Raw genomic sequence first — 18,310 nt, 5'->3', positions numbered from 1 at the left:
CTGTCTCTGTTCACAATGTCTTAAAAACTAGTTACCCAAATATACAGATGACCAAAACTGTTTAAAAGAATGTTCCCTGCTTTCAAAGTGTTCTTCTTACGATATATTACAACCAGATTGCCATCACAAAAACACAGGTGTCTGTGGTGTAGCAGTTAGGTGATTAGCAGTTACACACAGTAGACCAGAGTTTGATTCCCTTGTGGGGAGAATTTTTCTCAAGTACAGTGGAATCCTGTTATAACGAGAGGGAGGGGACCGGTGCGAAATGTCTGTTAAAGCAGGATTCTCGTTATATTATAAGGAATCCAGTAATAAATTCAAGGGAAATAGTAAAGTAGGCCTAATCTATGATTTGGTGTTCTGTTTATTCCTTTTTGTATTTCCCCTGATGGCGATTTTGTTCAACATGAACTCTAGGTCTTACTTGATCAAAAATCGAATCAGGTTTCTGTCTCTAGCACTTGCAATGTTGACAGCTCGGCGTTGGCGATCCGAAAGAAGGGGCTCTGGCTTTAGGCTAACTCGCCCGCTGTGTTGTCCCTCACCCCACCACACCCTGTCGTACGTTGCGTCTGCTTGCGCACGTCACACATTCACTCCATCTATCACAGCATTGTAACCTCTCCATCCCGCTCCAGAGAAGTGAGAGGCACCGTATGCCTAAATAATCCGGACTGGGCTGGCCTACCAAGCGATGCGTGCTGCTTGTCTGCGCATGCCACACCCTCCCCACTCATTCACTCCGGCCTTCATTGTTGGTTCACGTAGGCTCTCCCATTTTTTGTTTCCCTGGATCACCAACAAATTTCTCAACTAGCGAGGTTTTATAATATGTGTAATTGGTCTATGCACTGTGCACAGCAGCAGCAATATTCCGTTATAACCGACCGCTTGACAGGATAGTCAAGTAATTAAGTCTTTACTGTGTTGGGAGGGCAATACATGTGTATGTAACGAAACACAGTGAATAAAATTTTCATTTGATTTTCCTTACACATCAAATGACTTTTGAGGGAGAAAAATCCCACCACTCATTCGAGGATCAGGTATAATCAATAGAACTACTGTGACACAAGCAAACTCCATAGCTTGGTACAGTCATTACAACAGCTGCTGTGGTAAAGTTGACCAGATAGCACAGCATGTCATTCAGACACATGTAGAAAACACTATAAATATAATAGGAAAATGGCCGACTTTGAAATGGCACATACAAGAAAAGGTTTACTCACAAACTGAAAAAGAAAAACTCAAGTGTCATTTCTGGTGTTTATTACAAATGAAGAGACGAAGAACATGGTAAAATATTTTGTCATTCTATATGAAACTATATTTACAACTCAAGGACTTCTTCACACCGTACAATTTCAAAACTTCATAACATTTTCTCATACTCATACAGCAAGCAGTCCAAGAATTCACTCTTGCTAATTTATAATCCGATGAAGATTCTCTTGCACATTTCCCAGTTGCTCTATCGCTGCGTTATGTCGGTAAGTTATCCATCTGTGAAAGTAAAATGAAGACAACGTTCCAAATCAATATCTGACTTTTCTGTTGAAATACATACCGTGGAGTCCACTTAAACCAAACACAGTTATAAATCTGAAAACAGCTGTAAAAACCAAAAGAAAAAATCCCCTTTTTTTTCTCTAGTTTTTGCTGTCCCAAAAATTTTAGTTTATGCAAACTCCACTGTATTGCAGGTATGCAAAAGTTTGAGATAAATAAAGAGCTAGTGAAATTCTGTTTCTAAAACACGAATAGGTCGAACACAGAAGACTCGAAATCACGCATCCGTCAAACTGTGCCTACAGTCCCGTTTTTAAAAAATATCTTTATCTTTGTAAAAAAATTACGCCAAGCTGAACACAAACACAGAATAGTCAAACTAATCATGCCACATCATGTCCAAAGTCATGTCCTTCCAGGTGCACTTGAGACAAAATAATAATAATAAAAACATTGGAAAAAGACAAGGTCAGAATAAATCCACCTTCTCACCTCCATTGAAACAGCTGTGTTATTTTTAGCATGCTGCTCGACAAGCAGGCCTAGGCCCTAGGCCTAGTTAGGTTTGAGTGGAGCGGGCGGGAGGAAGGGTTGTGCATCACCCAGTCTATTGTTTTGCTCTCTTTGTTGCTTCCCTTGATTCTCTGACACAGCCCATGCCACAACACTGTTCACATATCCCCCAAGCTACAGATTCCTTCAATTTACAGAGGCCGGTCCCGATGAATTCAAGCTATCCATGTTAAACTATATAATTATATAATATATATTTGGGTGCGAGGAAAAACAGAATGTAACTTTTGGGTAATGGCGCGGGGGGGGGGGGGGGGGGTAATAAATAAAATGATTGACCATTGACAACCGTATTCCCCTAGCATAGACTTTTTTTTTCCAAGCACCAAACTTAAGCTCTGGATATATAAATGAGACTGAGGAGACTTGAAAATACTTACCAATCCTCACTACAACTCAAATCAGCTAAAAGTAACATGCAATACATATTTTTCCCTTGCTGCACCCTTCATATATCGACTTGAAATAATGTTTACAGTGGATCCTACTTTTAACAAGGCTTTTATAATAAATCCCTGAGTCCATGAGGCCCATCTCTTACAATGCATTGTAAAAATGTTCTTTTAAATTGCCATGCTCAGTTCAGTTATCGGTCCAACCATTGGCAAAATCCTAAAACAAATGGTGAAATGGATAAAGAAAGCAAGAAAAAAGCAAATGAAGCAAATTAACATCCAACCTAGTGAGTTGCACCTGCATGACCCACAGGAGGCCAAAGTTGATTGTATAGATATTAGCCAACACATTTTATGACGAATCATATCATGAGTGTGGCGGGGAGCTTGATACACTTTGAAGTTGATGCAAATGTTCCAATCAGCGGCTTAACGTGACCTTGGTTTGGCACCACACCATCACATTGTCTCCCATTGGGGTGGTGAGACTTGAAACAGGAGTAAATGATTCAATGAAAAGTAGGCAGCAGTGCTAGATCTACCGCAGATCGGTCACTTGCGTTAATTTTCCCAACTGTGGTAACTATTTGATTATATAAAAAGTTGATAAGCGTACAGAGCCTGGTGTAGAGCACGGTAAGCGCTAAATAAAACAATTATAGTTTTCATTCAGCTTCCCCTGCATCACATTTTATGTCTAGTCAACCTCCATGAGACTAAGAATAAGATACTAGAAAAAGAAAGATAAAGACGAGGAACCAATTTATCACTGATCAAGGATGGAGAAATAAGTGATAAATTGTCAGCGGGCAATCTATGTATAATTTTTTTTTAAAGATACTATTTGTTAATTATGAGTAACAGATATTATATATAAAATTCATCCGTCTTTAACGAGATAAGATTATGACAGGGATATCATCACGTCCTTCCCAGTGGTCTTTTTATAGACAAGGTCCACTGTACCTACCACCATAGGCAACTTATTCAGTACACGAGTTTTTTTTCCATGTTCTGGTAACATTTTTTTAAAAACTCTGGTGTCCTCATGATACGGTTCTCAAAAACTGGATTAAAGCATTTACTGTACAGTAGCATATTCTTATACCAAAATATCGTGCACTTTGAAATGAATGAAGAAATATTTAACCAGGCAGAGAAAAAGTACTTTCCCGAGGACATACGTTGAGTTATAATCAATAAAAATATGTAAATCAAATCCACCATAATCACTAACTTGATCAGTTGATTCAACTTCAATATACACAAGGTCTATCATAGTCACTGAATGTCCCAACTTCTGAATCACTTTATTATCATTGTCTAAATCTAAATCACTTTGCCTTCTCCTGCCAACTTTTACATTCACTTGCCATGATGATGCTATTTCCAAACTGTTAGATCCAACAATGACCTCAACAAGCCAAATAACGAACTGTTTTAAAAACTTTCACAACTGTTAAGACACAAATCTTGGTAAATGAACAAGTTGCTAGCTGTTAAGAATTACTTGGATTAAACTCAAATAAACTTAGTATACCCCCCGCCGCAATGCCACTGATTGAAGTGTCTTTAGGCCATTCCCAAAGGGGGGACATTTCTCGTTCAAGCATAGTAGAATTGTAAATGGGCTGACTCATGTCACGCTCATAACTGTGCCTGATCTACAACAGGGAACTGCTGCTTTTTCTTTCCAGATCCCTACTATTGTCATTTTCCTTTACTTCTTTTGTATGTTTGTCACTCTCTTGTGACGTGCTATTTTGGGGTGCCTTGATAGTCGAAACAGACCTTGTGCTGTCGAAGCTAGAGAGGTGAGCAGTCTAAGTCTGATTCCCTGTAAAAAGACCTCTGTTGACACCCACCCCTAGGCGCTCATATGACCTTATGCAGTTGCGAGCGCCGTAAAACCCTCTACTATTTTTTTTTTTTAAACTTAGTATGGTGAAAGACTTTGCTTACACAGAGGTGTGGCCCAACACAGACTATATACACTATATTTTTTTGGTATGGCACCATGCAATACATCCAGTTTTGTATTGTAGCAAAAATGTTAATCAATTGAGATTGAAAGAAAGATACTTGCAAGGAAGAACCTTACCTCTGGTGTCAGTCAAAAAGGAGAAGGAGAAAAATTGATCATAAAGTAACTATTATGATATTGCAAGTAATGAGAGATTTATATGAAAATCAAATTCAGCGAATTGAAAAATTGTAACCTAAAACTGCAGCCTATCTCCAGAAACGCAATTCTTTTAACTTTAAATATGGATGAAGCCAAGAAAGAAGCCCAGAGGCTGCAAACATCCACAAATGGACATGGAGCTTTTAAAGGTTCAAAATGTGGCAAACTCTTCTCTGCCAGAATTGATCTCATCAGCCACAGCAGAAGCCACAAGTCATCCTAACCTTTAATTTTTCTATTTCACAGGAGAAATATTCTCCTTTGCAGATGTATTGATCGTCATCAGACATTGACGTACAAGCTATTATTATTATTATCAGCATTATTATCAAATATGGATGATAAAGAGCACTTGCTCAAGACCAAGAGAATAGACTAATGACTATTTTAGTCTGGTAAGACTCAGGAGGAACTTTGGAAGATAAGGATCTGGTAACAACACTTTGCACAAGAGAATAGTTAATGGTAAGAAATTTCTCAATCGCATTCATTCAGTTATATGCAGCGCAAATGAAACCTAAGTGACTTTCATCAATGAAAAGATATGATTAATCACAAATTTTAATAGTAGATACACGTTAAGAATACTGTACTTACAAGTACTCGCTTCATCGTTAGAGTCTCGTTCATCCATCATATCTGTGTCTGGGTCATCATTAGTGTCACTTTCTTCCTCCTCTTCACATTCTTCTTCATCTTCTTCCTCTTCTTCTTCTTCCAAATGCTGCAATAAAATGAGATTGGTCAAGATCATACAATCAGCAAAGGACATCTTTCCCATATTTTTATAACCATATATAGGAACTTCAAAAAAAGGTATAGTTTTGGGGTTTGAGAAAATTTATTGATAAACATCGGTAGCGGTAGTTTCTCAACGACCATACCAGTCAACATCTCCATCCAAAATAAATACAAACTTTTCAACAATAAGTGGCTTAAACGCGGACAAAATCGGAGTTACAGTGAAGTCTACTTCACAATAAATTGGTAATGTAATACTAACTGTAACTACTAGATTAGCAAAGGTCTTTTTTGACCATTGCTCATTACTAGCACATCCACACACTGATCTACACTAATTCAGTCAGTAGCTGCTTTAACTAGCTGCTATCTCAAAATGCCATATTGGCAGTATAAAGCATGGTTTGACAGCACTTCTTGAAGTGGAAGGGGAAAGAGTGATCAGCAAAACAAGAAGGGCAGTACAAAAAAATGCTCAAAGGAGGAGTGTTAATTAAGTATAACAGAATTTTGGAGAGTACACCTATCAATAACTTATGGGTACTTTTTTTTTGTTTTAGGAAGGTTTTACAGTGCTTGCAACAGCACAAGGTCATATATCATGAGCGCCATGGGGTGGATGTCAACAGAGAAGTCCAAACAGGGAATCAGGCTTACTCTGCTCACCTCTCTAGCCTCAACAGCACAAAGTCTGCTTCGACTATAAAGGCACCCCAGAAATAGCAGTTCACAAGTGAATGGCAAACATACAAAAGAAGTAGAGGAAAAAATGACGTTAGTAAGGATGAGGAAAGAAAAAGCAGCAGTTCCCCCTACGTTGTTTCGGCACAATATGAGCATGACATTGATAAATCAGCCCATTTATTTACAATTACTGTGCATAAGAACATGTTACTATCCCCCCTTTGGGAATGGCCTAAAGACTACTTCAGTCAGTAGCACAGCCCTGGTGGGGGTACCAATAATTTAGAATCATGATACATGTGTTAAACTTGAACTGTTTAGCAGAGCGTTAGATTTTTAGAAGGGAGTGCTTATTTAGGCCACATATGGCCTAAATAAGGTAAGGGAGGGGGGTTTAGCTTATTTAGGCCACAGTGGACTGTGGCCTAAATAAGGTAAGGGAGGGGGGTTTAGCTTATTCAGGCCACAGTGGACTGTGGCCTAAATAAGGTAAGGGAGGGGGGTTTAGCTTATATAGGCCACACATGCTCAAACTACCCTTTTCAGGCAACTGAGTTCATTCCACTTTCATAATGGTGCACCTTTCTCATTTAGTACGGTTTTGTCTCAGTGTACAACTTATAAATCATAACCATAATGAATATTGTAAAGAACAAAGCACAATACGCAAAATTTTGCTCAATCCCAATGGTTTGAATGAGGGCCAGATTTTTCCTTCATGGAGGGGCAAAAGCTAGGCTACCATTTTGGCACACTTTGGTCAAGTGAAAAGGTCAAATCCTCCGAATGGACTTCCGGGTTAAATTTGGGGTATAAAAAGTGTGTACACTACGTGGCTGAGTCAAAGTTACACTATCTTTGTCTGAGTGACACTCTCTCTTACTGTCTCGTAGTAGTACATGTAGGCTAGTAGGCCTAGTAGTAGTAGTAGCAAAGATCGTGTAGAGAATATTTGGTAGTAGATTCTATCTATAGGCAGTTTAGTGAACGTGCTCGCAGCAGGGCGAATCGGCCTCGATAAGCCCGTAGACTTTTGTGATCGGCCACGACGCCTCGTGTTTTGATGGGTCTAGATCTAGATCTAAACAACTCAGTGTTAATCACACTGCCACATCCGACAGGCCTAGATCTACATCTTTTTAAAAGGAAAACAAAGATCATCAAAATGGTTGAATTCGCGTGAAAATCGATTCGGTAGAACTAGAACTATTAAAATTTGCTTCTGAAAACAAGGCAATTTTTATACGAAGGCCATTTTTATAACTCGGTGAAATAAAAACTACTGGCTGTGTACTGTGTTATGCTGTATAAAAATAAATTATGAAACTTCAGGACGCATTATTATTTTCCAGCATCTTTTGACGCCTGAGCTGTAGAGGTTGAAGTTTTCACAACACTAATAGATCTAGTAATAGGCCAGGTAATAGGGCTTTCCGTAAAAAATGCATAGATCTACAAAAGCCGAACCACCGAATCGACCGAGCACCTCGCTCTCCCCTGCACACTGTGATAACGTGTTGCTTCGGTATCGCATTATTCAACTATTAATACGTGCGGCTATGGCAATTGGGATGTACTGACTGACAAAAAATTCAGTTTTGTTTTTATTTTACCATATATTTGACTTAAATAGTGCAGGCGATAGCAAGATCTAGATTCCCTGTCTAGAATCAGTAGTAGCAGGCCTATGCTAGAAGTAGCCAGAGAGCCTACAACTGCTAGATCTAGATCTAACTTATTATTGCTATGCCTTTGGGCTTTGGAATTGAAATAAAACGAATTGCACAGTTCTAGTTACTTTTAGATTCAGCAAGTAACTGTATTTCCAGAGTTAATAATAACAAATCTCAGCATAACAATCACTTTTACTTTTATTAGAATAATTAGATCCAACTTTTTTTCTAAAATCTGTTTTGCGCAAACTTAAGATTTTCTCTACTTGTAGAGCAGAGAATTTACATTGTAAGCCTCTGCTCAGTCTTTTAGTATACATATAATAAAATACACACACACACACACATATATATATATATATATAGAGAGAGAGAGAGAGAGAGAGATCTATATCATCATTTTATGTTGTTTTCGGGATATTTTTAAAACTCTTTTTTTTCAACATGTCATAAAATCAAATTGTGTCATTTTCTTTGAAAAGAATAGCATTAGCAGTGGACTTTTTAGAAAGCGAATCTCTGATTCAATATTTTAAAAAAAATATGCTAATCAATGAAAATTGCAAATTGATAATAGTTTAGTCCTGAAGAGGATAGGTGGACTCCGGGGTCTGCAAAGCGAAATACTAGGTTTTAGGATGTAAACCCCGGAGTCACCGTAGTGAAATAAGGTTTGGTTTAAGTAAGGATTGGTGGACCCCGGGGTCAACGTAGTGATAAATAAGCAGGTTTAAGGTGGACCCCGGGGTCTACCTAGCGAAATACTAGGTTTTAGGACAGGTGGACCCCGGGGTCACCGTAGTGAAATAAGTATGTTTCTTTAAAGATTGGTGGACCCCGGGGTCAGCGTAGTGAAATAAGTAGGGTTAATTTTAAAAGGATTGGTGGACCCCGGAGTCACCATAGCCGTAGAGGAATAAGGTTTAATTAAGGATTGGTGGACCCCCGGGACACCTTGATTAAACCTACTTATTTTACTGCGGTGACCCCGCAGGTTCCACCTATTCTAAAAACCTAACTAGCATTTCGTTAGGTAGACCCTGGGGTCCACCTTAAACCTACCTATTTCACTACGTTGACTCCAGGGTCCACCAATCCTTAAAATTAAACCTAGATCTACATGTACTTATTTCACTACATTGACCCCAGGGTCCACCAATCCTTAATTAAACCTAGATCTACTGATTTCACTACATTGACCCCGGGGTCCACCAATCCTTAATTAAACCTATATCTACTTATAATTTCACTACATTGACCACGGGCTCTGCCAGTCCTACTATAAAATAAACTGAGATCTACTTATTTCACTATGTTGACCCCGGGGTCCACCAATCCTTAATTAAACCTAGATCTACTGATTTCACTACATTGACCCCGGGGTCCACCAATCCTTAATTAAACCTATATCTACTTATAATTTCACTACATTGACCACGGGCTCTGCCAGTCCTACTATAAAATAAACTGAGATCTACTTATTTCACTATGTTGACCCCGGGGTCCACCAATCCTTAATTAAACCTAGATCTACTGATTTCACTACATTGACCCCGGGGTCCACCAATCCTTAATTAAACCTATATCTACTTATAATTTCACTACATTGACCACGGGCTCTGCCAGTCCTACTATAAAATAAACTGAGATCTACTTATTTCACTATGTTGACCCCGGGGTTCACCGATCCTTAGTTAAACCTAAATCTACTACTTATTTCACTACGCTCACTCCGGGGTTCACATCCTAAATCTTAGCATTTTGTTAGGTAGACCCCGGGGTCCACCTATCCTTTTGGCTAGATAGACCCCGTAGTCCGCCTATCCACTTTCTTGATAATAACTGAAAACAATACATGCCAGTTGTCATGAATAGTGAAGAAAAATGATGGAAAAAAAAGACAATGAGGTAGACTATAATTTATCAAAAAAATTGCAAGTGCAAGTGAAGATCATAAAATAATTTTGTTATTTTCTGGTCATCTTTCCCGGTTTATAAAAAAAATTCAGTGGGCCTACTACTAGATCTATGTCTCTGAAGAACATTTTGCTTGCCTTTATTAGCTTTTTTCATGTACATGAAAGCATAGAATATATAGTTTCACACAAATATATGCACAATACTTTGAAAAAGAAAGATAAAGTCATTGTTTTTTTACGGAATCCGTTTTACGTTGAGAAAAGCGCTAAAAACAAGTTAAAAATTTTAAAGAATGCCCATAATATTAGTCTTAGGAATCCGAAATTACTACCTAGTTGGCTTACTCTTTAATAACCATGAGCAGTTAAGAAAAAAAAAGACAATGATATAGGATTTGTCTGTGACTTTGTATAAAGGTGTGGCCTAAATAAGGTAAGGGAGGGGGGTTTAGCTTATTTAGGCCACAGGCGTGGCCTAAATAAGGTAAGGGAGGGGGGTTTAGCTTATTTAGGCCACAGGTGTGGCCTAAATAAGGTAAGGGAGGGGGGTTTAGCTTATTTAGGCCACCTGTGGCCTAAATAAGGTAAAGGAGGGGGGTTTAGCTTATTTAGGCCATATGTGGCCTAAATAAGGTCACCCTTTTTAGAAATAGGGTCTCCTATAGACTGTCCCGTAGGATTATGCGATTGTGCGGCCGAGACCGCGCTTTTTCGCGTAATTCTTCTACATTTGCATAATTTTGGATTCCCTGCGCTTTATCTGAATTTTCACGTTTTTTTTCATTTTTCACATAACAATTAACGCCACGCCATGTGACTAAAGGGAAGTAATCAATGTAATAAGTCTCATTTAAGTGAAAAGTTGGTTATTTCCCTTGTTAGAAGATCTTGATTAATGGTTATGGGTTAGGGCTTTTGTTCCTTGAGTTTGAGCATGTTCTAATTTTTCAATCCATCAAAAGTTGTTCTCATGTCTGCTGATGTTTCATGTTTGACAGGTGTCCCTGTTTTTAGTGATGTGCCAGCATCAGAGGTCCAGATGTCCTTTTTTTATTTTTCCATTTTTCTTTCCTCTATAGATCTACAGCTGAAAGTTAAAGAGTGAGAGATTATATTTTTCTGTTGTTTTTTTCTGACTGATGTGTATTGTTTTCTTTCCAAATTACTGATACTGATATGTTCTGTTTTCAATTTTTCTGTACATAAAACATGAAAATTCTTGTTGAAAAAATGCAAAACATGTCGCGAATGGTGTTACGGTAATTTGCATAATTTTGCATTTTTCTTGCATAATTTGGCAATCTAAATTTGCATAATTCTACGGGGACAGTATAGAGGGCTAATAAACATAATCAATGACAAATACAAATATTGCGGATCAAAATTGACAATCTTACCTCTGATGACTTTCCAATCGGGACAAGGTTGTTGTCTTTCATTGCAATAGCATTCATCTGCAATATCATGATAGAAAAGAAAAGAATGCATGAGTGTAAACAGATTGTCACAAGACAACTTATCATTAATATCGCATGAAAAGAAAAGTAATTTTCTTTAGTTCAGCCTCTGCGTTTTCATTTTAAAGGTATTGCTCATTAAGTGACTGAAGAAAAAATCAGGAGTATTACAGTATTTTCTTTTGGTTTACCACTGGTTTTAGATTGATCTTCTAAGCAGACTCTACTGTATTTTCTCCACCAGGCCAAAACATTTCCTCCAAACACTTTTGTTTTTAGCTTTTATTATCTTTAAGAGTGTGTGTGTGTGTGTATGTGTGTGTGTGTGTGTGTGTGTGAGTGTGTGTGTGTGTGAGAGTGTGTGTGTGTGTGTGTGTGTGTGTGTGTGTGTGTGTGTGTGTGTGTGTGTATAACTTTTGATAGAGTGGTTCTGTGAATAATTTTTTTCACAACAGTAAACAATCCTAATCCCCTTCTCAAAGTATCTCATACACCTTAATCTCCCTCCCCCGTAGAAAGCTATAAGTTAATTACAGAAGTTGCTGTGGAACAAGAGGCTACAGATCAAACCCAAAGAACCTTTTACTTTGCCTACTAAAAACTATATCTCAGTCTCAGTAAGAACTGGAGGCTGTTCAATCTGCACTAGCCAATGCAGAAACTGTCTTTTCTGGCGGCATTCCCCACAGCCTAAAGTAACGCTCACTCACGGTACCATGGAACTTTCTGGAAGTCATGCAAGGACCTTACAACAAATGGACCCTCTTCTCTCTGAGGCAAACATAGTACCTCTGATCGAGATTTAGAGCTGAGATGTGATTGTATGTAAAGTATGTATGAGCGAAGATGACCTATGACTATGAAGTACTTTTTGTTCAGTAAAGTATGACCTAAAAAAATAGGGAACTTAGCGTATTAGTCCCTTCAGACTTCAGAGTAGAATCTTAGAGGTGACTTTTATAAGTAGGAATTTGTGTGTGTGTGTGTGTGTGTGTGTGTGTGTGTGTGTGTGTGTGTGTGTGTGTGTGTGTGTTTGTTTTGGTTTATTTGGGGGGGGGGGGGGGGGGTCAAGCAATGGATTTTAAGTGATGGGATCATAAACGGTGGCATCTTTGGCAGAGACTATTAAGACAGATTTAAATCGGGTAGAGTTTCTATTAAAGGAGACTCAAACCCCACTCCGATCCCCATCATTTGATATGATTTGATGTCATTTTTTATACACTTTCTTTAACAGAGAAGTTATTCATTATAAATTGTTGTTTTGCAGACGTACTCTGTCTTTTTTTTTTCAATATGGAGCCGCTAGATATCTACATTTAGGCAACAGTAATAACAAAGAGGTGAATAGGTTTTAAAACATAAAATAAGTCTGATTCACTTATTGAAGTCAATAAACTTTGGTGTGTATGACTAGTATGAAAACAAAATACATGTGTATAGAGACCTAGACTCTAGATCCAGACCGTGTCCCACCAAGATACAAGTTTGTTTAGCATGCACTCACAATGGAAAGCAATCTACCCATTAAATAGTTGTTGTTTTTCAATAAAGTATCTCCGTCTTTCTGTTTGAGTGTTGTACACTTGAACAGAACACAGGTGAAAGGCATTTTTATTACTGACTTGCCTAATCTCAAGGACCTCAGAATAAAACCTTTGTTATCTAGATTTCAGTGCGAGAGTAAGGCAGAGCACAGCGTAGGTTGACCATATTTCCGCTGCAAGAGAGGGCTTCTATCAGGCGTGCGTTGCCGGCCACAGAGCAGCCTCCATTACTGTGTAACTTCTTTGACGTCATGTCATTCTCAGAGGTTCTTCAATACAAATAGATACACTGACCAGTCTCTCTTGAATTCTGAGCAAAGGGTCAGCTTTTAGAAATTTGATGAGAAAAGTGGCCTTGCCTTTGACAAACCAGCTTTTCTTCAGCCTTCAGATCCAAATTATAAAAATAAACAAACAAGGAAGGCCACATAATTTCTAGTCCTTCAGTTCTCTTTTGTCAGAGTCTGTCGTCACCATAATCTACCTCTTGATAAGGATTGTGATGTAAAATAAAAACTTTCGTTTTTGTAAATCAATAAACTCAACTGAACATGCCTCTACCCAGAATCGAACCACGTACAGTTGAACCTGTGTAAGACGGAATCGCAAGGGAGCCAGAAAAAAATTCCGTCTTAGACAGGGGAATTTAGGTGGAGATGGAGGTTGGGGGGGGGATTCAAAGGCCCAGCCGGTGGGATCAAGGATCGCTTATACGATCCGCAAGCAGTGGTCAAAACTTCACACCTCTCAATTGCTATCCTGTCTGATAATGACATGCGACAGTCTTACTTATCCAATTACCACCAGTGCTTGCCTTTCATAGGACCACTGTTTGACCTATTAAAAACAAAAACGTTTGAACATCTCCTTTGCTTCCACCCTTATCACCACCCACCAATGTCACCCCTTACTGCCATCATTGTAACAACGATTCGAGGAACTCTTTTCTCGGCTGGCCATACGATCAGGGCGGCAGGCATTGGTCAATCTAATTTCACACCTCTGGCTTCTGGATCCAGGAAAGTTTCCGTAGGGGCTCGCTACTCGAGCACTCTCATGGGCAGTCGTGAGATTTAACACCCACACTACACTGACCATCTGCATCGCTCAGGGCTCACATGATGGGGTAACATCTACCTCCAAATTGTACCCCTACTCCTCTTCCTCGGCCAGCTGCATGACCAAAGCGTTAGTTTAGAGCCAGTGGAACCAAACTTGCGAGTTTTGTTTCAAATCAGGGCTGAGCGGGCAAAGCATTTTCCGTCTTAGACAGGTGAAACCCTCAGAAGGGAGCGGATTTTTCTTTCCGTTTCCGCGTTGGACAGGTTTCCGTTTTATACAGGTAATTAAAGAGGAATATATCAAGGGGGGAGCGGGGAGATTCCGTTAAGACAGGTTTCCGTGTTATACAGGTTTCCGTTAAGGCAGGTTCGACTGTAGTTGGTTCGAGAAGTCACAAGTGAACTTTGTAAGTACCCGTAACTACTGAGCCCTGAGCCTTTTCCAGTTTCTAATCTACTTAAACACACACTTCAAAAAAGAGAAAAAATAAAATGGTGGTGAAAAAAATTACAGACTAGTGTCTCCAGTCACATATATCATACAGCACAACACAGGGTTTCAGAACGGCCAGCACTATTCCGACTCGATTCCGATTAAGATTCTTTATAGATCTATTATTTTATTTATTATACTTCCACCACCATTTGTCTTTCCACATTATTTAATTTCATTCTGTTGTGTGTTATATCTTTCTGTAATGAATTTTTTTCAAAATCACATCGCACAAAACCGACAGCCGTGGCCTCTTCCCAACACCTCTTCCTCCAGCAAGCCGAGAGTGCATGATCGCTACGCGCAGTCTCAATAGTCAACACACACACACACACACAAAGTCAACTCAACTTGGTTGTTCTGTTCATACTTATGATGCAGGGAGGGTCAGTTTAGATAGATCTAGTAACTGGATATTAAAGCTCATGTCTCGATTGTTATCATGATTATAAGGCTGGCACTATTTCTCAGAACGTTCGGGAAAATAAAGCTGGGCACTATTTCTCCGAACATTCGGAAAAATAAAGCTGGGCACTATTTCTCCGAACACTCTGAAATCACATCCTTTCCACAAATTTCGGATACTATATAGATCTATAATTATAATATAGGCCTACCAAAGGTTGTTTTCATACAATATGGTTCAATCGGTCCAAAAATTGTCCGCAGTAAATATTTATAAAGAAACGCTACAGTTCCAAACAGTTTTTCGCTACAGATATGACGTGTTGCCTATGAATCTATGAAGGGTGCTGCTCTTAAACTAAATGTGTTGTGTTCACTCGTGTGCTGTCTTGTCTGGATCTACGGAGGGTTATTGATAACGACACATAGAACTAGCATAGATATCTGCGTTTGTCGCGGCCGCGACCAATCAATCGTGGCTCGATTTTTTGGCATTTTTTGGTCCCTAAATCGGAGAATAAAAGTCAAATAAAAGAAAAAAAGAAAAAAAGAAAGAAACCGAGCCTCTTTACTTTTGAAAGAAAGTTCACCTAGCTTCACTTCGTCTCTTTCTCACTTGTTGTCACCACGTTGATTTGTTGAATACGTTACAGTTATTTTTATTTGTGGTGTTTTATTTTGTTAGTGTGTATTTTTTTCTTTCTTGTAATTGTTCTGATGTGTTGTTTTTCTATCACTTTTTTTTTTGATGGGGGAAAAAAAAAAGGGGGGGGGGGGGGTGTTATATAGTGTAACGTCATTTAATTTGATGTTCCTACCTTCATTAGATTCTAAATATATAACATGTATAAATATATAGATTTAAATGTGTTATGTTAGAGTTAGAGCGTACGTTCTACCAAAACCGATCACATGTACTGACACTGGCAGGCCCCTTAAATGTGTGCGATTCCATAATTTACTTGTAATATCCTGTACTTTGTTTTAAAATTACGCACATTTCTAAAGTGTTAAAACTAAAACAGACAGTCTTCTTCAGACAGGTGGACTCACGCCCTTATTTGTTAATTTTTGTGTTTGTTTATGGGCTGTTCTAATTTTGATTTCATTCTGTTGTGAAACCTTTCTTTTTCACGTTTTTACACTCATCTAAAAATCTCTAGACTAGCCAGACTAGCTCTTGAAAATTGAAATAGAAAAAATAGACCTAAAATTTGCTCTTGTGTATGTGTGTGTGTGTGTGTGTGTGTGTGTGTGTGTGTGTGTGTGTGTGTGTGTGCATGTGCGTGTGTGTGCATGTGCGTGTGTGAGTGTGTCTGTGTGTGGTAGTAAAGTGTGTAAGTGGAGAGTGAGGAGCGTGCGCGTGTTTGTTTTTCGGGCTTTATTCAGTAACAGTTCAAAGTATACAAAAATAGAAACACAGGATCCATTCACTCCAGGTCTCATGAGTCGTTACTCTCTTCCAGTTTCACTCATTCATTCAATTCCCGTGTTCTCTCCCGCGGCTCATCCCCGTCCAGATGATTTTCACACCCCACCCCCTCCCTTCAGGCACACACAAGGAAAATCTCACTCATTCCCTTGCTCCCTGCAAACCATGGACAATAATATAGGCAAAACACTGCCTTAGCCGCATTCCTTTCGTTCGTGAGCTGTGGACCATGCCAGGGGGATCGGTGTTGTCGTCTTGTAGTTGCTGTCGCCTGTGGATACACTCGTACATTCTTCCTTTCACCTGCTCTTTCACTCATACTGTCTCTCCATTCTCAGCTCAGCTCGTCATACGTTCAAAAGTTGCCCACTGATCATGTTTAGTTAGTGTGTGTATAAGTTTGTGTGTGTACATGTGCATGATGGTGGTGGATGTGTGGTGGGTGTTACTGAAGGTTGTCTGTAGGCGGGCTTGCCATGTGGTGTTCCTTCCCAATCCCAGACCAGAGACAGAATGAAAGTTGGCGCCGAACTCTCACAATAATAAATAGGCCAAAAATCACGAGACCGGAAGCCGGAAACCGTTCGGAGAAATAAAGATCGGCACTATTTCTCCGAACGTTCGGAGAAATAGTCACTTCGTTATTATAATCGAATAAATTTTCACGAAAGCTGGAAATATTTGGCATCAAGGGTCGGAAGTCAGAACGGACGTCATGCTGGACTGAATTCAGAGTCAGAATATAATTTTTGCATATTCGGACTCGAGTCTTAATGGTCACTTCGTTACAGAACATCCCCATCTTCCAAGAGAAAACAGGTCTACTCTAGACATTTTTACATGGCAAGTATCGTTATAATGAGTTTAAATTAGGATTCTATCTATAAAAAAAGGCCACCTCTATTCTCACCCGGGATGAGAATAGTGCAGGCTAGTCTTTTGGCTATTCTCACCCGGTGCGCGTTCACCGTTATAGCCTAGATCTAGGCCAACAAATTTTGCGTTCACCCTAAACCACAGAATTCTACACTGTGATAACAGAAAAATTGTAGAATTCTGTGCCGTGAACAAACGTTCCATTACAACTGTAGCCTACTAAAAGCGTACAATTTTGTATGTGGGCAGTGGAGAGAGAGAGAGAGAAAGAAACAGAGAGAGGAGTAGCGCGAGAACTTCCGGTCAAAACAAAATGGCGACCCGCGTAGTTCGGCTCGATTCGAAAAGTTAAATAGCCGTAGCATCTTTGTAGACAACCACATTAATTTACTTTTGTGTTTTAACATCATTTTTTAACTTTGTTTTGGTCAATTTGATCGTCCACACCGATAGACAGTATTCAGAAAGAGACAGAGAGAGAGAAAGAGGGGAGGAGTAAAACTTCCGGGCAAAACAAAATGGCGACCCGCATAGTTCGGCTCGATTCGAACAGTGAAATAGCCATAGCATCTTTGAAGACGATCAAATTAGCTTACTTTTGTGCTGTAACGTAATTTTTTCTTGGCTTTTATCAATTTGACCATCCACATCGATAGAAAGTATTCCGAAATGAGGAAAAACATGTCTTGTTTCAAACCGGGTGAGAATAGCCTACGGCCGCAAGTCTCACCCGGGGTGAGAGGTCGATCGTATTTCTATTCTCACCCCGGATGAGAATAGCCACTTCCATAAAAAAAAAGAATTTTAGTACTGATAATTTAAAAAATTTCTGTCAAACCTACCCAAGCTTGGTGTTTCTCCTCCAGGGCTGCCAGTTCGGACTCGTCATCTTTTGGTTTATCAACATTAAACCATAATGGATCATTCACGCTAGGCAGCAAGGAAGGAAAAAAGTGCTGTGACATCTTGGGTCAACTGTTAACAGCGATGGATTTCCCTTTTTTTCCAAAACAGTAGATCTAATTTAAAAGTAAAAGGTAATGAAGGTAAAAGGAGGACAACGACGTCGGAAGATGCTTGTCACAATGTTGGTTACAGTCGGATGAGTGTTTGTGGACACTGCAAAACTTGATCTCGCTCAACTAATCAACATGGGTTGTTTCGATCTTAGTGTCCATCAGAACAATCGTAAAATTACACTAAAAAGCACTTGTACGCGGTCAGTCCTGTCTAAGTTTACCAATAATATCGTGAATCAAACAATATTTTTTTAAAAGTCAATAGAAAGCCTTGATTGATGTTCCGAGTTCATAATAGAGGTTAATGGGATGTAACTCTGATGTCTTTTCATACT

At 39.1% G+C, this 18,310-nt stretch overlaps 1 protein-coding gene across 1 annotated transcript; it reads right to left on the bottom strand.

The window, feature by feature from the left end:
• Positions 1-1,258: 1,258 nt before the first annotated feature.
• On the bottom strand, positions 1,259-18,295 carry LOC101847931 (anaphase-promoting complex subunit 15). Its single transcript, XM_005091119.3, has 4 exons — positions 17,799-18,295; positions 11,083-11,139; positions 5,266-5,392; positions 1,259-1,509 (listed from the first exon to the last, which is right to left on the bottom strand). Exons 1-4 carry the CDS (start codon positions 17,919-17,921, stop codon positions 1,502-1,504), a joined length of 315 nt encoding a protein of 104 aa, XP_005091176.1. The 5' UTR covers positions 17,922-18,295; the 3' UTR covers positions 1,259-1,501.
• Positions 18,296-18,310: the final 15 nt, after the last annotated feature.

This window comes from Aplysia californica, unplaced genomic scaffold (genome assembly GCF_000002075.1).
Source record: "Aplysia californica isolate F4 #8 unplaced genomic scaffold, AplCal3.0 scaffold00026, whole genome shotgun sequence".
Classification (NCBI taxonomy): domain Eukaryota; kingdom Metazoa; phylum Mollusca; class Gastropoda; order Aplysiida; family Aplysiidae; genus Aplysia; species Aplysia californica.
The sequence above is the reverse complement of the archived record's forward strand: the minus strand, read 5'-3'. Positions and strand labels throughout refer to the sequence as shown.

Excerpts from the sequence above, each read along its gene's own strand:
- LOC101847931 (XM_005091119.3), bottom strand. The coding sequence starts at position 17,921 with ATGTCACAGCACTTTTTTCCTTCCTTGCTGCCTAGCGTGAATGATCCA. Across the intron at positions 11,140-17,798 it reads AGGAGAAACACCAAGCTTGG|ATGAATGCTATTGCAATGAA; the intron begins GTAGGTTTGACA and ends ATGATATTGCAG. Across the intron at positions 5,393-11,082 it reads CGATTGGAAAGTCATCAGAG|CATTTGGAAGAAGAAGAAGA; the intron begins GTAAGATTGTCA and ends ATTTTATTGCAG.